The sequence below is a fragment of the Prionailurus viverrinus genome, chromosome D4 (assembly GCF_022837055.1).
Source record: "Prionailurus viverrinus isolate Anna chromosome D4, UM_Priviv_1.0, whole genome shotgun sequence".
Taxonomy (NCBI): Eukaryota; Metazoa; Chordata; class Mammalia; order Carnivora; family Felidae; genus Prionailurus; species Prionailurus viverrinus.
Window position 1 is genome coordinate 89395670 of NC_062573.1, and position 25326 is coordinate 89420995.

The 25326-nt window shown below is 47.3% G+C and overlaps 1 protein-coding gene across 2 annotated transcripts in view; it reads left to right on the forward strand.

Annotated features, from left to right (window-relative positions):
- Positions 1-25326, forward strand: part of ABL1 (ABL proto-oncogene 1, non-receptor tyrosine kinase) — a 143191-nt gene that overhangs the window by 91084 nt on the left and 26781 nt on the right. The window contains exons 1-3 of one of the 2 annotated variants that reach the window (XM_047829835.1): positions 6896-7046; positions 22221-22394; positions 22959-23254. In XM_047829835.1, the coding sequence (XP_047685791.1) occupies positions 6968-7046; positions 22221-22394; positions 22959-23254 (549 nt within the window). In that variant the 5' untranslated portion in view covers positions 6896-6967. Of the gene's footprint in view, positions 1-6895; positions 7047-22220; positions 22395-22958; positions 23255-25326 lie in introns of those variants that run through there. The other variant, XM_047829834.1, reaches the window with a different exon arrangement.

The window sequence follows — 25326 nt, forward strand, 5'->3', positions numbered from 1 at the left end:
TTGTGCCAGTACCATACTGTCTTGATGATTACAGCTTTGTAGTATAGCTTGGTCGGGATTGTGAGGCCTCCAGCTTTGGTTTCCTTTTTCAAGATTGCTTTGGCTATTTGGGGTCTTTTCTGGTTCCATACAAATTTTAGGGTTATTTGTTCTAGCTCTGTGAAGAATGCTGGTGTTACTTTGATAGGGATTGCATTGAACATGTAGATTGCTTTGGGTAGTATCGGCATTTTAACAAAATTTGTTCTTCTTATCCAGGAGCATGGAATCTTTTCCATTTTTTTTGTGTGTGTTTTCTTCAATTTCTTTCATAAGCTTTCTATAGTTTTCAGGGTATAGATTTTTCACCTCTTTGGTTAGATTTCTTCCTAGGTGTTTTATGGTTTTTGGTGCAACTGTAAATGGGATCGGTTCCTTGATTTCTCTTTCTGTCGCTTCACTGTTGGTGTATAGGAGTGCAACCGATTTCTGTGTGTTGATTTTATACCCTGCAACTTTGCTGAATTCATGAATCAATTCTAGCAGTTTTTTGGTGGAATCTTTTGGGTTTTCCGTATAGAGTATCATGTCATCTGCAAAGAGTGAAAGTTTGACCTCCTCCTGGCCGACTTGGATGCCTTTTATTTCTTTGTGATGATTGCAGAGGCTAAGACTTCCAATACTATGTTGAATAACAGTGGCAAGAGTGGACATCCCTCTCTTGTTCCTGACCTTAGGGGGAAAAGCTCTCAGTTTTTCCCCATTGAGGATGATATTAGTGTTGGGTCATTCCTATAGGGAAAAGTTATTTTTAACCTAGAATTCTATACCCAGCCAAACTGTCAGAGTAGCATAGAAGAAGGCATTTTTTGGACCTGCAGCACCCACCCTCCCACCCCACCCCCACCTTTTTTTCTTTTCAGGAAGGCACTGGACAGTGAATTCCAGCAAAAGAAGAACAGAAGTCAATGACTAGAATTGAGGATATTTTAAGTGTTTTAGTGTTTGGAAAAAATACTACCAGGTGTTTAACAGATCTTCGAAATATTTGGGGGGAAACAGTAATAGATCTATAGAAGATTAGTCAAATGAAAAAAATCAAGGTAATTAATATCTCTAGGTTAAATGAATAAAGGAAATATTCATAGTATATTATTGGCAGAACAGTGAACAATATTTATATCATCACAGTAATGTAAACACTATTGATTTAACCAAAAATTGTGATTTTACTGTTTAGGGAGGTTGGGATACTACCAAATACAATGTGGAAAGCTGATGACTCCAGAAACAATATGAGGATATTAGTTAGAAATCTGAAGGAGGCTGCCTGCCTCTGGGGCAGCAAACTGGGGGATGGAGCTAGGGGATTGCTGTTTTTATTATAAAACTTCAGTACCGTTTGATTTTTAACCTTGCTTGTGTTATTACTTTGATTAAAAATTAACATTAATTTAAAAATGGGCATACCCATAATAAATTGCTTCCACCTAGAGAAAAATTATTGTTTAATAGTTATGTTTGGGGGCGCCTGGGTGGCACAGTCGGTTAAGCGTCCGACTTCAGCCAGGTCACGATCTCGCGCTCCGTGAGTTCGAGCCCCGCGTCAGGCTCTGGGCTGGTGGCTCGGAGCCTGGAGCCTGCTTCCGATTCTGTGTCTCCCTCTCTCTCTGCCCCTCCCCCGTTCGTGCTCTCTCTCTCTCTGTCCCAAAAATAAATAAAAGTTGAAAAAAAAAATTTAATAGTTATGTTTGACTTGTTAATTATAAAAATGTAGAGTCTTGATGTAATGAGATTTTCTAGAAAGTAGATTTACTCTAAGGCAGTTCGAATTTGGCCCCCAGCTAAGAATTGTAGCTCTGGAAATACCAGGGGAACTAACCAAACAATCAGTATTAACTGTGTGCGGCTAGCTCATCAAGTCCTGGTCCTGAAATCGGCCCCCATTAAAGATGTGGGGTGTGGAGTTTGTGATTTGCCACAAAGCTGTGGTTGCAATCCCTGGCTTTTGGCTGAAAGGTAGGACTCTGACATTTCAATCTCAGTTGCTACCCCTACTCCATAGCTAGTGTTTCTTTCCCTTAATAAAATAAATGGATTCCTTGTCCCTTGGAAAACCTCCAGACTACTTTCACTCCCTCAGACTGTGCTTTCTGGAATCATTTTCACATATCACATTTGTTAATTTTAGCTCTTGAGTTAGTCCCAGTAAGACTTACGCAGGAACACAGACCATCATCTGATCTGGTAAGGGGGCTCTTTTGGAAATAACAATAGCTCCTGTGTATGGAGCACCTTCCATACATTATTTTTAATCTTCGTAACCCTGTGAGATAGCCCCTCACCCCCAGTGTTAACGGTTGAAGAAATGAGGGCTCTGAGAGGTGAAGTCCGTTGCCCAGGCCACCACAGTGGATGATGTACACGTGCCGTTCGGAGCTAGGCTGCGTGAATAGCTCATTCAGCCTCTGCCGTGTTGCCTCCCCGTCTTACCAGTCCAGAGTCAGCAGGCCTTTGTGACACTTGACCCCCAGGTAGTGCTATCTCATGGGAAAACTTGTAAGAGATGCACGTGTGTCCTTGTACAGTGGCCAAAATGGATGTGACTGACTGATGTGGTCTTCTGAGCCGCATTTTCCTTTTGTTGGACCCACACTGGACCCAGCAGGCTCTCGCGGGAGAGTGTTTGCAGAGTCAGAGGAAGTGGGCTTTGTTGGCAGGTGCATATAAAATAGCATGCACTTACTTCGAGATCTTTGCTCTCGCGCCCCCCACCCCCCAAAGTTACTGGCTGGGCCAGAAACAGTGAAGGGGCCTGTCACATTTGGGATCATCTGGTCCGGGGGGGTTCCACACCAGGCCCCATGTCAGATTCACCTGTCTCCCTTCCACCTGACCCCCCATCCTGCAGCTCCTGTCTCCTTCCCTTGACCCACTTTTGCCCCACCCCCCACCCCCACATTTAAATAGGACTGAAGTCCAAACTTAAAAAAAAATTGTCTTTAGCCTAAAATCTTTAAGAGAAGCGTCCTCTTTTGGTGACTTGTTCTAGAGTTGTATGTTTCCTAGATTGAGGAAAAAATTGGTTTCAAATGAGAAAATTTTAGAAAAATCCATTCACGTTTGTCCTATTTCCAGTGAAAACAAGCACCTCTTCTCTCTTCTCTCTTCTAAAACAGTGGTTTTTGGAGCACGGGGCTGGCTCAATCCATTAAGCGTCCAGCTCTTGATTTCGGCTCAGGTCGTGATTTCAAGGTTCTTGACTTTGAGCCCCATGTCAGGCTCTGTGCTGAGGCCTGCTTGGGATTCTCTCTCTCCCTCCTTCTCTGCCCCTCCAACACACACTCTCTCTCTCTCAAAATAAATAAATAAACATTTTAAAAGTATATATATAAGGGGTGTCTGGGTGGCTCAGATAGTTAAGCTGACTCTTGGTTTTGGCTCAGGTCATGATCTCACAGTTCATGAGATTGAGCCCCGCATTGGGCTCTGCTCTGACATCCTGGAGGAGTCTGGGGATTCTCTCTCTCTCTGCCCCTCTCATGCTCACATGTGCACTCTCTCTCTAAATCAATAAACCTAGAAAATAAAAAAAACGATATATACTTAATACGCTTTAAAATATTCTTGAATAGTTCTAGTTTTCTGAACTGTTTTCTTTTAAGACGTTTTCCCTAACGGTTAATGATCTTTATTTCAACCTCTAGCTTTGCTTATCTTACCCTTTCACTTAAATTGAAAACCATGTGCCATTTTGGAAAGGTCAGGGGCTCTGGACCATACCGCTTCCAGAGCTGTGTGAACTTGGACAGAGCCCTCTCCCCATCCCCCCAAGTTTCCTTATCTGTGAAATGGAATTAAACTACCCAAAGTTCATGGGATCGTTGTAACACTGGTGCCTGGCACGTATCAGGTGCACATTAAAAGTCTGTTTCTTTCCCAAACTGGATGCAGCCAAACCAACACGTTAGGTCACATCTTTTTCGTTTCTTTGCTTGTGTAAGTTCAGGCCTTTGGGTTTGAGGTTGCTCAAGGGAAACCTTTCTGGGGTCTTTTTTTTCATTCTTGTAAGAAGATCGGGGCTCACCTTTATTTGCTTGTAACAGCGCCTTTTTTACCTTGCAAATGAGTTTCAAACGCATCAAAAGCTGGATCTGGAAAGAGCAGTCCAGTTTGGTCTGGTAGTGTACAGGTTGGCAAAACTTTCAATATTTGTTGCTGCTGATTCAGAGTGTTTCGCCAGACCTGTTGATGCATGCTTTTATAACTATAATTTAAAAGGTTTGGATGCAGTTTATAAGCATTCCTCCTTTTAAGAGGATTTAAGAGGATAAGGTCATTTTAGATTCAAGAAGAGAATATTAGTAATAGCCATTAGCCTTTTAAAATAAACTTACATCCCAACATAAAGTGCCTCACATGCAAACAAGTATTCGGACCTGTATTAACTGGTAGTATTCAAGGATGCGGTCAGAGCCACAAAAATGCCTGCCAACGTATGATTGTTGGCACTAAGCTGCCGATTTGAGTCTGGCTCTTTAAACCTGAAATGCTGTATCAATGACACACTTTATTATTGTTTGGTCCAGTAATAAAGAACTTTCCGGAAGGGCACCAAAACAGATACTGTATTTTTCAGTTTGTCCTGGTGGCACCCTTTCAATTCTATTTTTGGTGCTACGTTTGGGACTTTGAAAGATTCAAGACAACACTAAGCCGGTCAGCTGGCACTACCTGCAGGCCCTCTAGCAGAATGAGCGTGCCTCCCAGAGTCTAGATGGCACCCACAGTCACCGTGCTCGTCTCTTGTGTCTGCAGGTGGTGGGAACTGCGTGCTTACTTTCCTGCCCGTGCCTTCTTAGGTGCTCATGAGGCCTGAGCTGGTACCACAGCACTAACCACTCAGTTGCAGGAAAAACACATTTTGTACACTGATCACAATTCGGTAGGACACTTCCGAAAAGTTATTAATGCCCTGGCTGAGAACCCCGGTGATACGCACTAGTCACGTCCAGTCCACTTGTGAATTTTTATGTGCTATATTTGGCAGACCTACGTGAAGATCTTGTTCCTTAGCCATTCCAAGATACCCAGGTTTCTGTTGTTACAGGATAGGCTGGAAAGTATAACAAATGAGTCCAGCTTTGCCTTCTGGGGTTGACCGTTCGTAGCCAGGGTCTCTTAACCAACACTGGCTCTGAAATCTATGTTAGCTATCTTTTTTTAAATGTTTGTTTATATGGAGAGGGGAGGGGCAGAGAGAGAGGGAGACACGGAATCTGAAGCAGGCTCCGGGCTCTGAGCTGTCAGCCCAGAGCCCGACACGGGGCTTAAACCCATGAGCAGTGAGATCGTGACCTGAGCCGAAGTCGGACGCTTAACCGACTGAGCCACCCGGGCGCCCCGATATGTTAGCTATTTAACCAAAGATACAGATCTCCAAGGCTTTAATCCATTTGGAATTTATTGTTGATGAGAGGGTACAGTGTAATCCCCCGGTCAGGAGCCTGATCCTTGGAACCAGGCAGACCAGCGTCGGTTTCCAACCACGGGACCTTGGGCAGGGTGCTTGACTTTCCTGACTACCAGGTCTTACCCTGAAGATTTGGGATAATAACAACCCCAGTCCTCACAGGATCGTTGTGCAAACACAGCGTTGTAACGAATGGACCATGTTTCTCCTAAGAGTCTGACGCACATCAGATCTACTCCTAAGATCTTCCACGCATCCTTTCTTATTACTACTCATGTGTTCTAAGATGTGAGCTACATTGATTTTTTTTCTCCGTTGCAGTGCAGTTACTTCGTACTACTTATTAAATTCCTTTTCTTATTGTCACTGAAATATATATGATTTTTATTAAATTCGTTGGTATGATTGGGTTCCCTGTTACTTCCCGCTGATCTAGATTTCTGATTTTGTGTCACATAATACACCATTGTGATTATTGTTATTTTGTTATAATATTGTATATGATCAGTCCTAACCAGAGCTATAAAGATTTGAGCCCTGAACGACAATGACATGGGTTTCAAATAACGGTACCCCGTGGCACTCACAAAACCAGGGGGAAAAAAATCCCTGTGGAAGAAAGTAAGGCAAAGAAGGGACCCAGGCCCTGCCCCTGAGGATTTCTCCTTGTGAAAGCTCAATTCCCTTTCCATATAATCAGAAATCATGTTTGAACTTGAACTCACACCTCTCCTCCCGTTTCCAACCGTCTCCTAGTCTGAATGTAGGATTTGACAAACGTGTTGCATACCTGTGAGGTTGTCATGTGGGTTCTAGCTCTGATTATTCATTCTTTATACACCCACTGAGTTAGCCTTAATCACTGTAAACTCCGTGAACATGAAATGAGACCCGCACTGGTAGCTGCAGAGGAATCCGCATTATTCACCAACATTTTGGGGACACAGCGTTTGCCAGAGCCCCGCGCACCCGCCGAGCTGGGCTGTAAGCGGTGCAGGTTGGCGTCTCGCCACAGAGATGCTGGAGGTTGCAAAAGTGGTGGCCGAGCAGGCCTGCGCTGGCGGCAGCCAGAGTAGCCCGTGTGTCTTTCTTGGGCCGTTAGGACTTGGCAACGTTGAGAACCACTCAGTGCTGCACCTGAAATCAGCACCCGTGTGGACCTAGAAACCGGCCCCGGGTTGATTTTGGATCTCGGCAAGGGGGCCGGGCCGGGTCGGGCCTGCCGATCGCCCGCGACGAGCGGGGCCGGCCGACCGGCGCGGCGCCGAGGGGGTTAAGGCGGCGGCGGGGGCGGGCCTCGCGGGCCGGGCTCGGGGCCCTTTGTTAACAGGCGCGTCCGGAGCGGAGACGGAGACGCGGCCGCGGCCATGGGCGGGCGCGCGGGGCGGCGGCGAGGCGGCGTGGCGGGGCCGCCGGGGCGCGGGAGGGCGCGCGGGGCCAGCGGGGCGCGCCGGGCCTGAGCGCGCGGCGCAGCGAGCCGGGGGGCGCCGGCCCCCACGCCGCCGGCCCGCGAAAATGTTGGAGATCTGCTTGAAGCTGGTGGGCTGCAAATCCAAGAAGGGGCTCTCTTCGTCCTCCAGCTGCTACCTGGAAGGTAAGCGCCGGCTGGCGCCGAGCGCTCGAGGCGGCGGCGGGGCCGCGGGCCGGGCCTTCCCGGGCCGCGCCCGCTCTCCCGCCCGCGCGCGCTCCCTCCGCGCCCTCCCTGCCCCTCCCTTCCCTTTCCCTTTCTCTGCCCCCCCCCTCCCCCCGCTTTCTTGCTCTCTCCTGGTCTTTCCCGCGACCCCGCCTGGGCGCTGCGGGCCGAGCGGGAGGGTGCGGGGCTCCGGTCCCCGCGCCCTACCCTGGGAGCCCACGCCGGGATGGCGGTGTCTCCGGGCCCCCAGCCGGAGGGCGGGGGGGGGGGGGCTCTCCCCGAGAAAGTTTGAGAAAGCGAACTCTACAGGCCCGAACGGCCCTGTGAGCCCACGTTGTGGAATTTCCACCGTGAATTGGGAATTATGTGTCAAAAAGGTCGACCCGTGTTTGTGAAACATGTGATTCTCATTAAGTGTCGTGTACAAAGGAACACCGCTCTACCATTTATGGGTACGGAATTTCAAGTGATCTTTCTACCCCACGCCCCACGCGCCCCCAACCCCCAACCCCCAACCCACTCTTATCTGCAGACCACGAAGAGGTCTTAGGAATTCTCCCTTTTCGCGGGGATGGGGGAAGCGAAGTTACACATTTGAGGAAGGCGTTGTGAATGAGTCCAGCGTACTTGGCGGGGGAGGGGGGGACCTCATGTTGGGTTCGCTCCATAAAGTGCAGAGCCAGGAGCATCTTTCTTTTTGCCTTTTTTCCGTTCTGCTTTCCTTTCCTTCTCTCATCCCCTGTGTCCTTCTTTCCTGTTGCCTTTCCTTTCCTTTGCTAGTAACAACTGAAAGAAAGTGAACCGGGGAGGGTGCGTGGGGGTCGTCATTTTGGACTTGAAATCGATCTGACTTAGGGACCGGACATCCCAGACGAAATCCTGCTGGTATTTCTCTGTCATTTTCACTGAGGACTTAAAATAGGAATAGAAATGTAAAGCTCATCTGAGAACAAGTTGGATTGCTGCTAGTGTGCCATGAAGTTGTAACGTACTTCTTTTTAAAAGGAAGGAGAAATAAACGAAGGCCTCGTAAATGGTCTAACCTCTTTTCCTTCCAACTTTTTTTTTAATACCCCCGTGGCCCTCACCAGCCACCTTTTTTTTTTTTTTTTCCTTTCTGATTTGAGGGCCTGCCTGGAGTCACATAAGCAGCTTAAACCATAAACACCAGTGATGCAGGTGAAACCTGTTTGCTCTTGCTTTCACAGGATGTGGACATCCATCCCTCTTCCCTGCCTGCGATTTTGGGCCTTCGAGCCGGCTCACAAAATCCACCATTTGGAGGGAGGAGATGGTTTATTTGTCCCTGAAAGTTGGCATTTGAAGCGGCCAAAATCATCTTCAGTTCATGCGTCGCTTATTTTCCAAGTTGCTCAAAATTCTGAGCACATTCTCATTTACATCTGTATCGAGTTAGTGTTAGGCATTATCTCCATTTGCAGATGGACGCCCACGGGCGGAGTAGATGAACTGGACTTTTGTAGCTGCAGAGCTGTGACATTGTTTTTGTTTTCTTGGGGTAAACCGGAGATTTAGGGCAGACTGTTTTCTTGGGGTAAACCGGAGATTTAGTGCATAGTTGAATTATTGGTTTTTATTTTAGGGGGTGGATCTCATCGAAAGCGTCTTACTGCTTCCTGTCCAGCCTTTCCGTTTTTTACTGACATCCCAAGTCAATCAATCAGTGTTGATTGACACCCTCTCGGCGCAGTCCGCTCAGGGCACAGAGAGTCGAATATAGTCAGCTTTTGCATTCTGTCAAAGATGGTTCCCACCGTGAATGCGACCTGATCATGCATCTATGCGCTCCCCAGGCCTCGCTGTCAAAGCAACAATTAAACGCTTACTGTATGCCAAGCAGTGTTTCAGTATTTCTATATGATTCGGTGTGCGTGTCTCTCATGATGGCCCTGTGGCTATTTCCACTTTACAGATGAGGAACCTAAGGCCCCAGAAGGTTAGGAAACTTGTCTAAGGTCCCAGAGCTAGCAAGTGGTGGTGCTGGGATTTGAACCCATACCGTCTGGCTCCAGAGAGCCGAGTTTCAGCCATTCGGTGCTTTACCAACTGTGACTGTGACCTTTGGCACGCTCTGTGGATGTGGAAATGGCAGCTTCAAGAACGTCTGAAATAAGGCTATTCTTTCTTTCTTTTCTAGAAAACTAATACTGATAAAAATGATCATCTTTCGCAGAAGAAAATTTAAATGTATATTAAAATAGCTGTACATGATTTAAAAAAAAAGAACATTCTAAAAGGGTATTTAGTGAAAAGTAATTGTGTCTCCTACCCAGTTTCCCTACCCAGAGGCAATCACTCAGGAGTTTTCTTGCGTGTCCTTCTGGAGATATTGTATGCATATAATAAGCGTTTAAAACATTTGAGTTTTGCGTTCCAACTTTGTGAAAATGTGTGTTTATAGGCAGTATGTATTCACCATGACCACATTTAGCTTTACAATCTTAGGTTGACTTCAAACACCCAGCTTTCTGATTATTGCTTCCCCCTAGAGATGTGGAAGAAAACATGAACACTGGCCATGTAAAAAAATTTTTTTTAATGTTTATTTTTGAGAGAGAGAGAGAGAGAGACACATACACAGAGACAGAGAGAGACAGCACGGGCAGGGGAGGGGCAGAGAGAGAAGGAGACAGATTCCGCAGCAGGCTCCAGGCTCTGAGCTGTCAGCACAGAGCCTGACCTGGGGCTCGAACCCCCGAACCATGAGATCATGCCTGAGCCGAAGTCAGGCGCTTAACCGACTGAGCCACCCGGGCGCCCCGAACACTGGCCATTTGAATTCTTTTTTTTTTTTTTTTTTCCCCCAGTTCACTCTTCTTTGTTTATGTGTGTATTTGCATACATCGTTCATGAATATTGTACATGTATATGCTAGCTCTGTAGTGTGGAATCAAAAGTAATGTGAACTCTTCTTGAACTTTCAAAATTTATTTTAAGGGCCGCTTTAAAATGCTGCTTTTCAGCAGTTAACTTTCTGGCAAATTCTTTATGTGGTGCCAGCTGCACAGATATGTACAGTGTTAGAACTTCTGTAGAGCAGCTCAGGCTCTCTTTCTAAATACTCTCTCCTGGGCTCATCACGTGCTTCCCTTGTTTAGTAACAAAGAAAATGCCAGTCTCTTCCAGGAACCTAATGGAAAGCCAGCCAGTTCTCCTCGCTTGAGGTGACATTAAAACTGGTGAGCATTTATGATGTGACAGGCGCTGGCACCAAGCGCTTTGTAGACACCCTTACCTTATTTGCATACCACCGCTGTGAGGTTTCTAGAGAGGAGGAGGAGAAAGGCCCCTGTGCCCTTTGGAAATACTTCTGAATTTGGAGTCCGGAGATCCATTTTTGTCTAACCTCTCTCAGCCTCTCTGTTTCTTTGCCTCTAAGACAGAAAGAACCAACATCCTCTGTCCAGCCAACCTTGAGAGGATCGTTTTGGGGATCTAGGAGATGATTCACGTGAAGCTTTTGAAATCAATAAAGTGCTGACTGTTTGCATTTATACCTACATGAGGTTCCTTTGAGAGGTCCCTAAATGCAGACAGTTTCGTGGCTAGGGCATTGCAGAGTCCTCTTCTCGTGTGACACCCGCAGCTCCAGAGCCAGCCGGCCGGGGCCTGGATGCCAACCCTGCTGCCCGCTGGTCCTGGGCATCGTGCTGTCTGAGCCTCAGCGGCGTTCTCATTTCCAAATACAACTCGTGGTAGGCCCTCCTTCGTTGAGTTGTGAGATTTGCGGGAGAGATTTCATTTAAATTGTTCAGCACGGAGCCTGGCACAGAGCAGGATGTTAGCACATATCAGCTGTTACTTTAAACAAATACTGAGCAGTCTAAAAGGTTGGCATTGCCAGTTTCTCCAATGGCTGAAGTCATGACAGAATCGAGCTGAACCTACCCATAGGTTTTCTTGTTAACAAGACAGTTTGTTTCCATGTTTGCTCTGACGCATAAAATTAATACTTCTGTCATCAGTTTTAAGGAAAAGTACCTTCCCTTTTCCTGATCCTTTTTTTTTTTTTTGTAAGTTTTAATTATTTAAGTATTCTCTACACCCAACGTGGAGCTCGAACTCACAACCCCAAGATCAAGAACCCTGCGCTCGCCTCACTGAGCCAGCCAGGCGTCGTCGTCCCCCCCCCCCCCCCCCGCCCCAGATCCTTTCTTACGCCCATGCTGAATGTTTTAATTGTGGAAAAGGAATCCCGTTGATTCATGATTGGCATCTCACTCTTTCCACAGCTCCAAGGATGTGAAGACTGAACATCTACCTCTCATTACCTTGTTCTAAAATTGTCATAATTTTGACAGTGTAATTGCCGATCCGAAATAGAAACAGGAAAAATGGTCGACGGAGAAATTAAAAAAAAAAAATACATAACACCGTTGTACAACACGATAGTTAGTTAACAGCACTGTATAGTTAGTTAGACTATAGATATAACTATATAGTTATACTATAGATAGTATAGTTAACAGCACTGTGCTGTATAAGAGGGGCGCCTGGGTGGCTCAGTCGGTTGAGCGTCCGACTTCAGCTCGGGTCACGATCTCACGGTTCGTGAGTTCGAGCCCCGCGTCAGGCTCTGGGCTGATGGCTTGGAGCCTGCTTCCGATTCTGTGTCTCCCTCTCTCTCTGCCCCTCCCCCATTCATGCTCTGTCTCTCTCTGTCTCAAAAATAAATAAACATTAAAAAAAATTTTTTTTTAAAATAAATAAAAGTTGCTAAGAGAAGTAGATCTTAAGGGTTCTCATCATAAGGAAAAAATGTGCAACTGTGTGGTGATACGGAGGTTAACGAAACTTACTGTGGTAACTAACCTTTTCACAGTCTACATGCAGCAAGTTGTTAGGTTGTACGCCTGAAACTCCTACACAATGTGATATGTAAATCATATCAATAAAACTGGAAAAGGTAAATACAAGACCATAAGATCAAGTGGGATATGGGAAGAATTTAACTTTCCATCTGTAATAGCGGATCATAATTAAACACCCAGAAAGATTCATAAAATAAATTCTTAGTTTTGAAAAGGGGGGTTTGTGGGGGGTTTTTTTGTTTGTTTTTTTACTTTTTAAAGGAAAAGCACACAGCCCATTGAATTCCTTGTACTCATCACCAGCTTTAATAATTCCCAACGTATGGTCAATTTTAAACTGTCCTTTTTAGTGCAGCTGGCAGAGCGTCCGTCTCCTAATCGGAAGGTCCCGAATTTGAGCCTCAGAGAGGGCGGATTAAGTCATTTTTCATAGTCGGCTGGGCCCAAGATTACCTTGGTTAAAAAAAGAACCCAGAGCAAATTATGGTCAATCTTGTTTTCTTGCCTCGTTGAAGTTCTACTTCCAAAGCCGTTTGGAAAAACAGCTTGCTAATTACTGACATTTGAGAGTCTAACTTTGTCCTCCCGATGACGAGAGTTGTCAGTCCCCGAAATTGGCGTTCAGATCCTTCTCTCTTGTACTTTGTTACACTGTCTGTGTTGGGTGACACAGAAGACAGACGAGGGAGAAGGAGAAAGAGGTGGGAATTAAGGAGGAGAGGGAGGCAGAGACCCAAGAGGAGAAAGGCTGAGACCAGAAAGGGAGAACCCAGGGGACACGGGACGGGGGAGGATGGCAGAGGTGGGCAGAGGAAGAGATCCAGAGGAGAGGAAGGGAGAGAGCAAGATCCAGAGAGAGAGAGAGAGAGAGAGAGAGAGAGAGAGAGAGAGAGAGAGATTGAAAGCAGTGCAAGGGACTGAGTGTGAGCCATGCAGACTGATGGATGGGAAGCCGTGGGAGAGGCACGTGAGTAACCTTCACCTCTGCCTCTGTCGCCTGGCCTCTCAAAATGCCCGTCATGAGAGAGTCTGCTTAATAGACTTGTGGGGGGGGGGGGGGGTGAGGAGGTGGGGGGGCAGGGTAGTGTAGTACCCTACACGGAATGCCTTAAAACTGAATTGAAAAGCTGGGCCGTGAATAGAATCAGCCATTGCTTTTTGGAACCCAGATAGCTTTTTATGGTCCTGTTCAGTTACTCAGCTTAGCAGTAGGAGGAATAATGGCAAACAAGACATTCTCGGGGATTCATCTGCCCTTGGGTAGCCCCTTCGGTGAGTCGGGTCTAACCTGACGCAGGCATCCTCGATGACCTTTCCAGGGAGATCAGGACACACGAAGTGAGTACTCGCAAACCATCCCCGGCCTGGCAAGGCGGAAGGGGAGGCTTTCAGTCTGCCGCAAAGGACCTGTGACAGAGTAAATGCTTCTCTGGTTAACGGGCTCACTGCCCACAGTTTGAATCGGGTCCAGTGCCAGGATCTGGGGAACCTTTCCTCCCCCACAGACACACACAAAAAAAAAAAGTGTGTGGAGGGGCCGTCTGCCCGTACCGGCCTGTCACGCGTCCTGTTTCTCGTGAAAGCACAGAGAAACGTTCTTTCACGTTGCACTGTGTTTCGAGATCTTGACCGTGGTTTACATTCCATTTTTTAAAAAATGATTGCGTTTCCTAGATCTTTATAAAAGCATTCCTGGTAAAGTGCCATTTGCTCTCCATCCTGCTGTCTGCTGTTTCTGCAGGTTCACAGATAATTAAGGTACACTCTTCACTCCGGACTTAATATTTTACTTTGTTGCTAAAGCCAGTCAAGTGCAAGGGGTTCTGCCTAGCTGTTCATTTAAATAAACACCTGGTGGTGCTGTATGTCCTGGCTAGCCCCGGGCAGAGGGTGAAGGCTGTGATGAGAATGCTGGTCTCAGGGCGCCTGGGTGGCTCAGTCGGTTAAGCATCTGACTTTGGCTCAGGTCATGATCTCGCGGCTCCTGAGTTCGAGCCCCGCGTCGGGCTCTGGGCTGAGCGCTCTGAGTCTGGAGCCTGCTTCGGAATCTGTGTCTCCCTCTCTCTCGGTGTCTCCCCCATTCGTTCTCTCTCTCTCAAAAATAAACATTAAAGAAAATTTAAAAAAAAAAATGCTGGTCTCTGCCCCAGAGTTCACATTATTGTGGGAACAATAATAAATGAAGAAGTACTTGACCTGTAGGGCAGGGTCCTAGGGCCAGGTACCACACGTGGCGTTTGTGCAGAAATTCTCCACCTGCGGTGTGCGTGGAGCCCTCCTGACAGCCCAGCTGGGTAGATACTGTTGTTGCCCTATTGTGCAATCGAGAAACTGAGGCTGGGAAATTAATGTCTTCAAGACATGGTAGAGTGAATTTCAACAAGGCTTGTCCACCCTGGAGCCCAGGCTTACAGATTCTTCACCTTTGAGGTGAAGGGGAGATAATCAGTTAGGGGTGAGGTGCAGAGAGGAGGGAGGACCAGTCAGGCTCACTAGAAGGGGTGAGGCCAAGGAGGATGGAAAGGCTGGGGAGGCATTCCGGAGAGAGAAAATGGCACTTGTCACAGTGCTCACAAGCCGGGGCAGCAACAAGCTTCGGGTGGGGGAAGCTTCCAGAGGTTTGGGGAGGCTGGAATGGGGGACCAGGGGTCGTGGGAGAAGCTGGTCGCAGACCAGACCCTGCAGGGCCTCGTGTACCCGCTTCAGGAGCTCGGACTTGATGATGACCCCAGCCATGCTGAGAGGGCCTGTTACACGCTAGGAACTGCGTCTTGCCTGTGAATCTGCAAACCGCAGTCTACCCTGCAGGGCACTTGACCGTCCTGTTCTTTGCGTTGCCACAGGTGACCCTGCTAGTACGTAGTGGCTGGCCAGTGACAGGCAGGATCTCTTCTGCCTCTGCCAGCAGCCTTCTCCGTGGGATTTTAATAGGAGAGCCGCTCGGTCGGAGCTGCGTTTTAGAAAGACCCCTCTGGTGGCAGTGTGGAGGCACAACGCAGTGGGCAGAGTCAGGGAAACCAGTCAAGGGCACGGTGGGGCACACGGACAGGACAGGACCCATCAGGGAGATTGAGGAGGAAAAGTGGCCACGATGTGGGTGTAAACTTAGCTGGGATGAGGCAGGGGGGAGGTGTGGGGGTGTCGTATTCAGAGTGGTTTGAAGATGGTGAGGAGTTCCGTCTTTATGCTCCGTCTCCAGTAACCGTAGCCTTTGACAACAGAGTCCTAGAAAGCGATACAGAATTCTTTTTGTTTTTGCTTTTTGATGGAGGGGACCGGCCCTGTGTATCTTTCAGAAAGTTAATACTTGGACTGCTGATAGAGATGACGCGGAGAATTCTGTTTTCTAAACTTGATTTGCTAGGAACATTATAATGTAAAGATTCCTGGGGAAATACTTAAACCTTGGTCTAATTTTATTTATTTAAGTTTTTAAATGTTTGTTTATTTTTGAGAGACAGAGTGTGAACAGGGGAGGGCAGAGAGAGAGGGAGACACAGAATCCGGAGTGGGATCCAGGCTCTGAGCTGTCTGCACAGAACCTGACGTGGGGCTCAAACTCATGAACCGTGAGATCATGACCTGAGCCAAAGTTGGGAGCTCAACCAACTGAGCCACCCAGGGGCCCCACCTTGGTCTAATTTTAAGTAACTTTATTTTTTGTTTGTTATCATTATTATTATTATTTTTTTTTACTTCTTATTTTTAAAAGGAGTTTTCTCCAGAAACCCATTTAGCTTAATGCTTATAATGCCTGTAAGTGGGAAGTGCTAAAAGTGCATTTATTTACTTATTTGTTTATTTTTAAAGTTTATTTACTTTGAGAGAGAGAGAGTAAAGGGAGCAAGCAGGGGAGGGGTGGAGAACCCCAACCAGGCTCTTGTCTTGTCCATATGGAGCCCAACATGGGGCTTGAACTCATGAACTGTGAGATCGTGACCTGAGCCAAAATCAAGAGTCAGATGCTTAGCCAACTGAGCCACCCAGGTGCCCCCAAACTGCATTTATTTAAAGAGAAAACTGCATAATTTGGACTTCTCACTAATTTATAGCAGCCTTCTTTTTAGGCCCCCCCCCCCCGTCAGATTACAGGGGTTCTACTGAACCAAATCTATAGTGTAGGAGTTGTTAGCCTGGAAAGCCCTTGGGGTCTGGGATAGAATTCAGGGGCTCCATTTCCTTGGATGGGAAAATTTTAGAACTTTATTTCACTAACCTCTAACTGAAAATTAGTATATCATTTTTTAAAGAATGTAGGTAACAAACCGCAGTCAGGTTAGCAATATTGGTGACTTTGTCACCAGTAGAAATCCGATGTTTTCGTGTCCTGTAACAGTTGTGATTATTACTTACACATATCAGAACTTTGAAATGATAGTAGTTACTACTAGATCTTGTTTCTTTAATCCATTAATAAGTAGATACTTAATGCATTAATGAGGAAGCCCTGTATCACAAATAAATTTCTGTTTAAGATTTGAGGACTGTTTCCATACAGCTGTTTTCCCTTACAGCCCTCCATATTCTCTGCATTTGCAGACTTTTTTTTTTTTTTTTTATTAAAAAAATTTTTTTTTTCAACGTTTATTTACTTTTGGGACAGAGAGAGACAGAGCATGAACGGGGGAGGGGCAGAGAGAGAGGGAGACACAGAATCGGAAACAGGCTCCAGGCTCCGAGCCATCAGCCCAGAGCCTGACGCGGGGCTCGAACTCACGGACCGCGAGATCGTGACCTGGCTGAAGTCGGATGCTTAACCGACTGCGCCACCCAGGCGCCCCGACTTTTTTTTTTTTTAATTTTTTTTTTAGTGTTTATTTCTGAGACAGAGGGAGACAGAGCATGAGCGGGGGGAGGGGCAGAGAGCGAGGGAGACACAGAATCCGAAACAGGCCCCAGGCTCCGAGCCGTCAGCACAGAGCCCGACGAGGGGCTCGAACTCGTAGACCGCGAGATCATGACCTGAGCCGAAGCCGGACTCTCAACCGACTGAGCCACCCAGGCGTCCCTGACTTTTTTTTGGAGGCATCCGCAGACATCGCCAGAGGGTCCACAGCACGGATGAAGATCCCTCCCTGAGTAGCCTCAGTGTGTCAGGCTCGCCTTGGATCCCTGTGTTAATCCTGCTTCCCTTGCCAGGCGAGGTCTTACTCAGGAGCCCCTTCTGTGTAATGCTGGTGAGCGGGGCCCCTTCACACCTCCTCGCCCCAATGTCTGTGTTCTTAGAAATTCACCTGGTCTTCTATTTGACTTTTGCTATCGAGGCTGCGTACATTTTCCCCAGCTGTGTTCTCTTCCCCCAAGGGGCAGAGGCCGTGTGGGGATTCTTCGCATCACTGCCACCTCGCCCTGCCCCTGCTCCCCAGCAGCTAACACAGTGTTTGGGGGTGCTGGGAAGATGTTGTGAAGTGTGATGTTAAGGCCAAGGCTGTATTCAACTAAGCCCGTTTTTTAAATAATTTTAGCCGCTCTGGGTGAGGGTGTAAATTACAAAATAAAGGACCGTGTAGAAAGTGGGTAAAAGGACTTTCATCAAGTTCAGATTGTGGGAAATAATACTTTTCCTCTAAGCTCATATTCTAAAAAGTTGTAGGAGACTGTTGTATACTGACTTGAGAATAGTCTGAGCATGATCTCATCAGTTGGAACCGAGTATGAAATAAAACACGAAGCCTTCCCTCCTTTTTGAGGGATCTGTTTTATAGATTTCTGAATTACAGAGATTCCTTGAACTGGAGGGTAATAGTGAAAGGCCCACAGAGGAAATAAGAATAAACAACAAGGGTTTAAAGAATTGCATGTGAGCAAAAGGAGAGGGAGTGTTTATCACGCCTGACACACCCTGCCCCCTTCCGACCCCCCCTCCCCTCCCCTCCCCTCCCCTCCCCTCCCCACTGAAGGAGAGCCCACTCTGCTCTGTACTCACAGAGCAAACCGAGGCCTTGGGCACCAGCACCTACAGGAAGGTGGGAAGCTTCCCAGGGATGTTTTCCCTGGAGGTGAAATCCCTCCCCTCGGGTCTGTGAAGTAGCCTCACGGCCCCTGAAGGTCACCAACATTTTACTTCTCTTCCTGTTTGCCCTTGGTGGGTGCAGGGGCAGCCCCTGGCCGTCTAGACCAGATACGCCTTATCTGAGAATCTTTCGTAAACATTTTTGATCACTGACTCACAACTTTAAGAAAGGATTATTTTTGTATAAGAAGATCTTTAACTTGTACTTTAAAGACCCAAGCCATTTTCTTAGAATACTTAGAATATTTACTTAGAAATAAGTTAAGCAGGCATGGGCCGGAGCATGAGCGCAGGGGAGGGGCAGAGAGTTGGGGCGGGGGGGACACACAGAATGCGAAGCAGGCTCCAGGCTCTGAGCTGTCAGCATAGAGCGTATGTGGGGTTCAAACTCACGAACCATGAGATCATGTGACTGGAGCCGGAGTTGGATGCTTAGCCGACTGAGCCACCCAGGCGCCCCGACAGACGCTGAAATTTCTTTCCCAAGACTTAACAATAGCCAAAAGATCCATTGGAAGAACGGAAAAGGGGAGCTATTTTGGACATCTTTCTTGAATGAAGCTTCGGGGCTTCTTTAAGGGTCCGACTTCCTGACAGTGGGCCTGGCAGAAAGTCCCCGCGTTAAGCCAGGAAGGTTGAAGTACATTCTGCAGTGTTGGCCTTGTGAGCTGTGATCATTTTTAAGGTTGACGAGCACAGTTCACTATGAGATGAAGCAAGGAACTTGGCATTTATGCACCGTGAGTCAATTTTGACATCAGCCTGGATGGGGAATTGACTGGAAGGTTTTGGTGTCGGACTGTGGCTACACTTCAGTGTCTCCATCCAGAGGCATGCGTGGGCATTACTTCCCTTTGGGCTTCGGCCATAAATTTGTGGAATGGAGCAAGAACTGGAGAGGAAGACGGAGAGACTGCCTTGGATTTCCTGACGTCCTGTTGAATCAAAAAGCGGTGGGAGGCCCTTTCCTTCCTGACAAAGGGCTCATCCCCTCGCGAGAAATTCCCAGCATCGGTCTCCCTGTCGGGGACAGTCCCTTGAACCCTGACTTGAAATCCACAGGCAGCCCTGGGCGAGTATCGGCCTTCTGCCTCTTCCAGGTGTTTTCCAGGCCACTTCCCCCTGATTATGTAACTTCGATCAAATCCAGATGCTGCAGAATGTTTGATAGAAGAGGTCAAATGGCATTTGAGAAGAAAAGCGTTTCTGTATTCATGACTTTGGTTTAATTTCCTGTGTGGGCCTGGTCTGCCAGAGTTGTGTGCTCATGGCCACGAGGTTGGGACTCCAGAGGGAGGTGCACAAATGTTTTTTCAGGATAGCACGAGGAGATTCCTCCTCCCCCAGGGTTCTTTTTCAGGTTAGATGACCAATTGTGGAAGTGTCAGCTGGCTTCTACTTACGATGGCAGTGTCTCTATTTTTGTCACTGTTTTCTGAATTGCAAAAACCACCCACATCCATTGTGAGAAATGAGCCAAAATACAGAAAAGAAAAGAGAAAATGTTAGATGTTTGTAATCCTACCCCTCCCCACGCCTTGTCAACTACGGTTCACAGTTTGGCGCGGTCCCTTCTGTGCTTCGTTCAGTTTTTACAAAATTGGGATCACGCTGCAAATGACAGGTTATAGTATGAGCACTTAATGCATTATTGTGAGTATGTTCCCAAGCCAGTAGTAGTTTTTGTGTAAAAATATCTTGAATGATGTTCTGAATGTATTCTGTATTACGGATGGACCACAAACTAACTTATCTTTTGTTGATAGATACCTTGTACTTCTCGTTTTCTGTGCTGTCATTTCAAAGTTAGTATATAGAGGGGCGCCTGAGTGGTTCAGTCGGTTAGGCTTCCGACTTGACTTCGGCTCAGGTCCGTGCACACGCTCGCTTTCTCTCTCTCTCTCAAACAGAAACACTTGAAAAATGTTAAAAACAGTCAGTATCTAGAAATAATCATGTGGGTCTCGGGATAATTGCTGGAGGTTGATCAAAGGTTATGGAATTATTTAGAGATTCGATTTGTATTTCCAGTTGCCCTCCTAACGTGTGTAGCACTTTCTACAGCAGCCGCTAGCTTTGCATGAGAGTTCCATTTCAAGCCTTACACTGACTTTGCCTCAAGAAAATGGGTCTGCCCATTTGACGAAGACTTTGCATTTCTTTGATTATTAGCCAGGCCTAACGTGCTTCCCAAGTTTAATGGTAATTTAAATTTCCTGTGAATTGCTTATTCATGCTTTGGTCCATTCCTCCCTCCTCCTCCTCCCTCCCTCCCTCCCTCCCACCCCCCCCCCCCCCCCCGCCCCCAGTGGAGGATTTATCTTGTTCTGTCGATATGTAAGAGTTCTTTCACGTTAAGAATCCTAAGGCTAATGGTGTTACTTAATATAAGCACAATGGAAGCTCTTTGGACTCGCTTCCACGTGACCGACTTGTTGGGTTGACCATCGTGCTCTTGCTTCCTGTAACACCTGCCTCCCCAGTGCCCGGGACCCACGGGACTGGGGCTTGACTGAAACTGGGGAAACTGTTTCAGGGGAAACTGGGGCTTGACTGAATGCCCCTTCACTGACTGGAAGAGCAGCTTTAAAGTCGGAATGCAGGGAGGTCCCCCCAAAAAGCCCAGCACGGGACCCAGTGTAAGGCTTGAAATGGAAGCTCTTTGGACTCGCTTCCACGTGACCGACTTGTTGGGTTGACCATCGTGCTCTTGCTTCCTGTAACACCTGCCTCCCCAGTGCCCGGGACCCACGGGATAGGGCAGCCAACCCCGCCACTCCGCTGCTGCTTACTGCTCTTGGCCACACCGAGAGCCCCTTGTGTTTCTTTCCACATCTCTTTATTTCAGATACGCTTGTTGTTTTAATTACTTGTTCAATATGAAACCAGTGAAATGCAGTTGTAAGAAGAGAACTGTACCTGTGAACTTCAGATGGACGCCTCAGACATAGTCAGAAAGGACGGGTGGTTTTAAACGTTGCTACCCGACCGGGTGAGAGCGAGCCCGTCGTAAGCCAATAGATGGCATATGGCTCCCATTTTCCCCCCAGCCTGCAGCAAGCTGAAGCTGGGAATGTGCTTCGCACGTGCCCACCCTCGAAAGGACAGGCCTTGTCCCCGCAGAGTCGAGGCCAGTGAACCAACATGCACTCAGGTGGGGGTGGGAGATCCCACATCTTTGAAAAAGATAATTTTCTGCTTTTATCTAGCTTTTTTTGGTTAATTGATCAGTCCCCATCACGATTGTGCTAGGTGTGCCTTTAGAGCCCATATGAACACTCAAGAGAATGGGGGCCCAGCCCATCACTAAGGCTTCTAGGAAATGGCAGTGTTACAAGACCCTCTTCCTTGAAATGATCTTTGCCCTCATGATTCATAAAATGAGATGACCAAACCGTAATGACAGAATTTGGGATTTACTCTTTCAGCAAATACAATTCCTAAAGGTTTACTTCAGTCAGGAGTACAAAAAGCTAGCATCGAAAGACCCTCGATTTTCATGTTGTAGCGGTTCATTACAACGAGATATAAAAAAAAAATTTTTTTTTATGTTTATTTATTTTTGAGAGCGAGAGCAAGAGAGAGCTTGAGTGGGGGAGGAGCAGAGAGAAAGGGAGACACAGAATCTGAAGCAGGCTCCGAGCTGTCAGCACAGAGCCTGATGCGGGGCTCAAACCCACAAACCATGAGATCATGATCTGAGCCAAAGTCAGACGTTTAACCAACTGAGCTCCCCACTGCCCCCCCACTCCCAGGCGTCCTCTGTTTTTTTTTTCTTTTTTTTAAGTCTTCTTTTTTTTTTTTTTTTTTTAAGTTTTATTTATTTTGAGAATGAGAGAGATGCAGGGTAGAGGGGCAGAGAGAGAGAGTCCCAAGCAGGCTCTGCACTGTCAGCACAGAGCTCGATGTGGGGCCCAAACCCACGAACCGGGAGATCATGACCTGAGCCAAGAGCAAGTCAGATGCTTAAGCAGCCCAGCCCCCCAGGCACCCTGGAGTATTTCCGTTTTTAACTGAGTTCATTTTGAATGAATGAGCTTAAAAAGCTGAAGCTATTTAGGAACAGTAATTGCCACCTTGGAAGGAAAATGCTTGGTGCTTTTCACAGGGTTTGGGGAAGGAAGGGTCTGTTTTCATTCTATGGCCTTTCTTATTAATACAAAATGCGTGTCGATGTTACGAAATAAATTAGAAAAGTATAATGATGGAAGCAGACTGTTTTTGCTCCTGAGAATGAAACTAATTTTTTTCCCCCACCTCTTCCTGTTCCTTTCTTCTTTTCTCTTCCAGAAGCCCTTCAGAGGCCAGTAGCGTCTGACTTTGAGCCCCAAGGTCTGAGCGAAGCAGCTCGTTGGAACTCCAAGGAAAACCTTCTTGCTGGTCCCAGTGAAAATGACCCCAACCTTTTTGTTGCACTGTATGATTTTGTGGCCAGTGGGGATAACACCCTAAGCATCACTAAAGGTAAAAGGGCCACAGAGCAAATGGGGGGTTGCAAGAGACAGAAATCAGGGGAAACTGGGGCTTGACTGAATGCCCCTTCACTGACTGGAAGAGCAGCTTTAAAGTCGGAATGCAGGGAGGTCCCCCCAAAAAGCCCAGCATCTTTATAAGATAGCCACTTTTCCTAAAGGAGAAGAGTTCCTATATGATAAGTCCTTAGAAAACGCACATCCCCTATTTCATAGTTAAAGGGACACATGGGCCAGGCACAGAAAACACCTTTTATTTTTGTCTTATTTTATCTTGTTCTAAGAAAAAGTATCTTTTCCCTAAGAAACTTCCTTATGTTGGGAACAGAACACTTGGGTAACGCAGCATATATATTATTTACGAAAACCGAGGCTGTGTATTTCTCTGCATGTTCTGTATTCTTCTACAGACCCACAAGTGCGTATATTTACGCGGATTTGTTCCAGCGAAGCAGGTAGTTAGGAATTTGGAGATTTTTTAGTAATCCTATAAGAATACATGGGAATGAGCAAAGCCAGCGTTGGAAGCTGACGTCTGGTTTGATTCTCTTCCAAGGTGAAAAGCTCCGGGTTTTAGGCTACAACCACAATGGGGAATGGTGTGAGGCCCAAACCAAAAATGGCCAAGGGTGGGTCCCAAGCAACTACATCACGCCGGTCAACAGTCTGGAGAAACATTCCTGGTACCACGGGCCCGTGTCCCGCAACGCCGCCGAGTACCTGCTGAGCAGCGGGATCAACGGCAGCTTCTTGGTGCGGGAGAGCGAGAGCAGCCCCGGCCAGAGGTCCATCTCGCTGAGATACGAAGGGAGAGTGTACCACTACAGGATCAACACTGCTTCTGATGGCAAGGTAGGGGACCCCAGACGGGGGAGCTGACCGGCTGGGGGTGGGGCGCGGGGATGGATGGGCAGCTAGTCTTTGGCCAGGAGGACCCAGAGCTCCTGCCACTGGGGTTGAGAAATTACCGCGGCGAAACTCAACCGGGAAGGCGCTCGAAGACGACATCTTCAAGTGACCGCAGGCGGCGTTCCGGTGGCCTGTGAAAGACCTTCTGTCGAGGACTGATCACGTGACATGACAAGTCCATGGGCCTGGGGTGGCCCTGTGCCTGTCCTGCTGGGGTTTTGTTGTTAGCTGTTTCATAAGACGGGGAATTACCTGTTGGTTCTTGGACGCACTTCTTGTAAGATATTAAGTCTCTTCCTTTTTAAAAAATCTATTGTGATAGCAATTCATCTCCAGTGGGTGAAGTTGCAGTGACAGATAGGTACTTTTAGGGTAAAAGGCCCCTTAAGAGCACTTCCGCCAAATGAGTACATGACATGCTTCCTACAGATAAGATCGCGTGTGTGTGTGTCTACATGCGGATACATACATACACACACACAGTTTTTAAACAAAAATGAGATCGCGTCATCATATCAAGAGATTTCCAAACCCAGATTGTAGTTTTTGGGTTTTTTGTTTGTTTTTTAATGTTTGTTTTTGAGGGAGAGACTATGTAAGCAGGAGAGGGGCAGAGAGAGAGGGAGACACAGAAGCCCAAGCAGGCTCCAGGCTCTGAGCTCTCAGCACAGAGCCCCATGTGGGGCTCAAGCTTGTGAACTGTGAGATCATGACCTGAGCCGAAGTCAGACGCTTAACCGACTGAGCCACCCAAGGGCCCCTGTGTTGTTTTTGTTTTTGTTTTTCTAAGTTTATCTATTTTGAGAGAGACAGAGACAGTAGGGGTGGGGCAGAGAGGGAGAAAGAGAATCACCAGCAGGCTCTGTGCTGCCAGCGCAGAGCCTGACACGGGGCTCGAACCCACGAACCGTGAGATCGTGTGACCTGCGCCGAAACCAAGAGTCGGACACCTAACTGACTGAGCCACCTGGGCACCCCCTCACTTGTAGTTTTGTAGAAGAGTTGATATATGTGATTTTGTGATCTTTATATGAACACTGCTTAAGAGTCCACGAAGGGATGGGGGGGGATTAACATTTTCTGGGGTCCTGCTGTTGGCCGCTGCATTTTTCAGTCTCATTTAGACTTCACCTCAGTCCTCGGGGCAGAGGTTGCTGTGGACTACGGCATTTTTGCGTTAAGGAGATGGGAACTTAAGAGGGAGAACATTTCTTGCCCAGAATCACATCCTACGTGATCGATGGAACCAGGCTCGGGCCCTGCTATAGACCCTGCTGCTACACTCTGCCAGTGTGGAGGGCGGAGATAGCAGATTATCGGGCTGGGTCTAGATGCTGGATGTGTTTTGTTTTGTTTTTTAATTTTTTTTTTCAACGTTTATTTATTTTTGGGACAGAGAGAGACAGAGCATGAACGGGGGAGGGGCAGAGAGAGAGGGAGACACAGAATTAGAAACAGGTTCCAGGCTCTGAGCCATCAGCCCAGAGCCTGACGCGGGCCTCGAACTCACGGACCACGAGATTGTGACCTGGCTGAAGTCGGACGCTTAACCGACTGCGCCACCCAGGTGCCCCTGGGTGTGTTTTTTAAATGGCATGTAATGTGTGTACATGTTTTAAAAAAAAAAAGAACAAAATGAATTAGAGTGGAAGAGGCCCCTCCCACCCCCCCACCCCCCCAGTGACCAGTTTCTTTCAGAGTTCCCCAGTACAGGTTTACGTTTATATTTTTTTAAAAAGCACAAGTGATGCAAACTCCACACTGGTCTGCATCTTGCTTTTCCCACCTAGTAATATTTTTTGAAGATTGCTTTCCCACAGCGCATTTAGAGCCACCTCATTCTTACTAATGACTGCCTCGTGCGGATGGACCGTCATTCACTGAAGCAGTCTCCTGGGGGTTGAGTTTTAGGTGGTTTCCAATCTTTGGCTGTTATAAATAACACGAGGTGGCTTTCACATCTTTAAAAAAAAAATAACGGCACACTGTATGAAAACATTTACAGTAGCACCCAG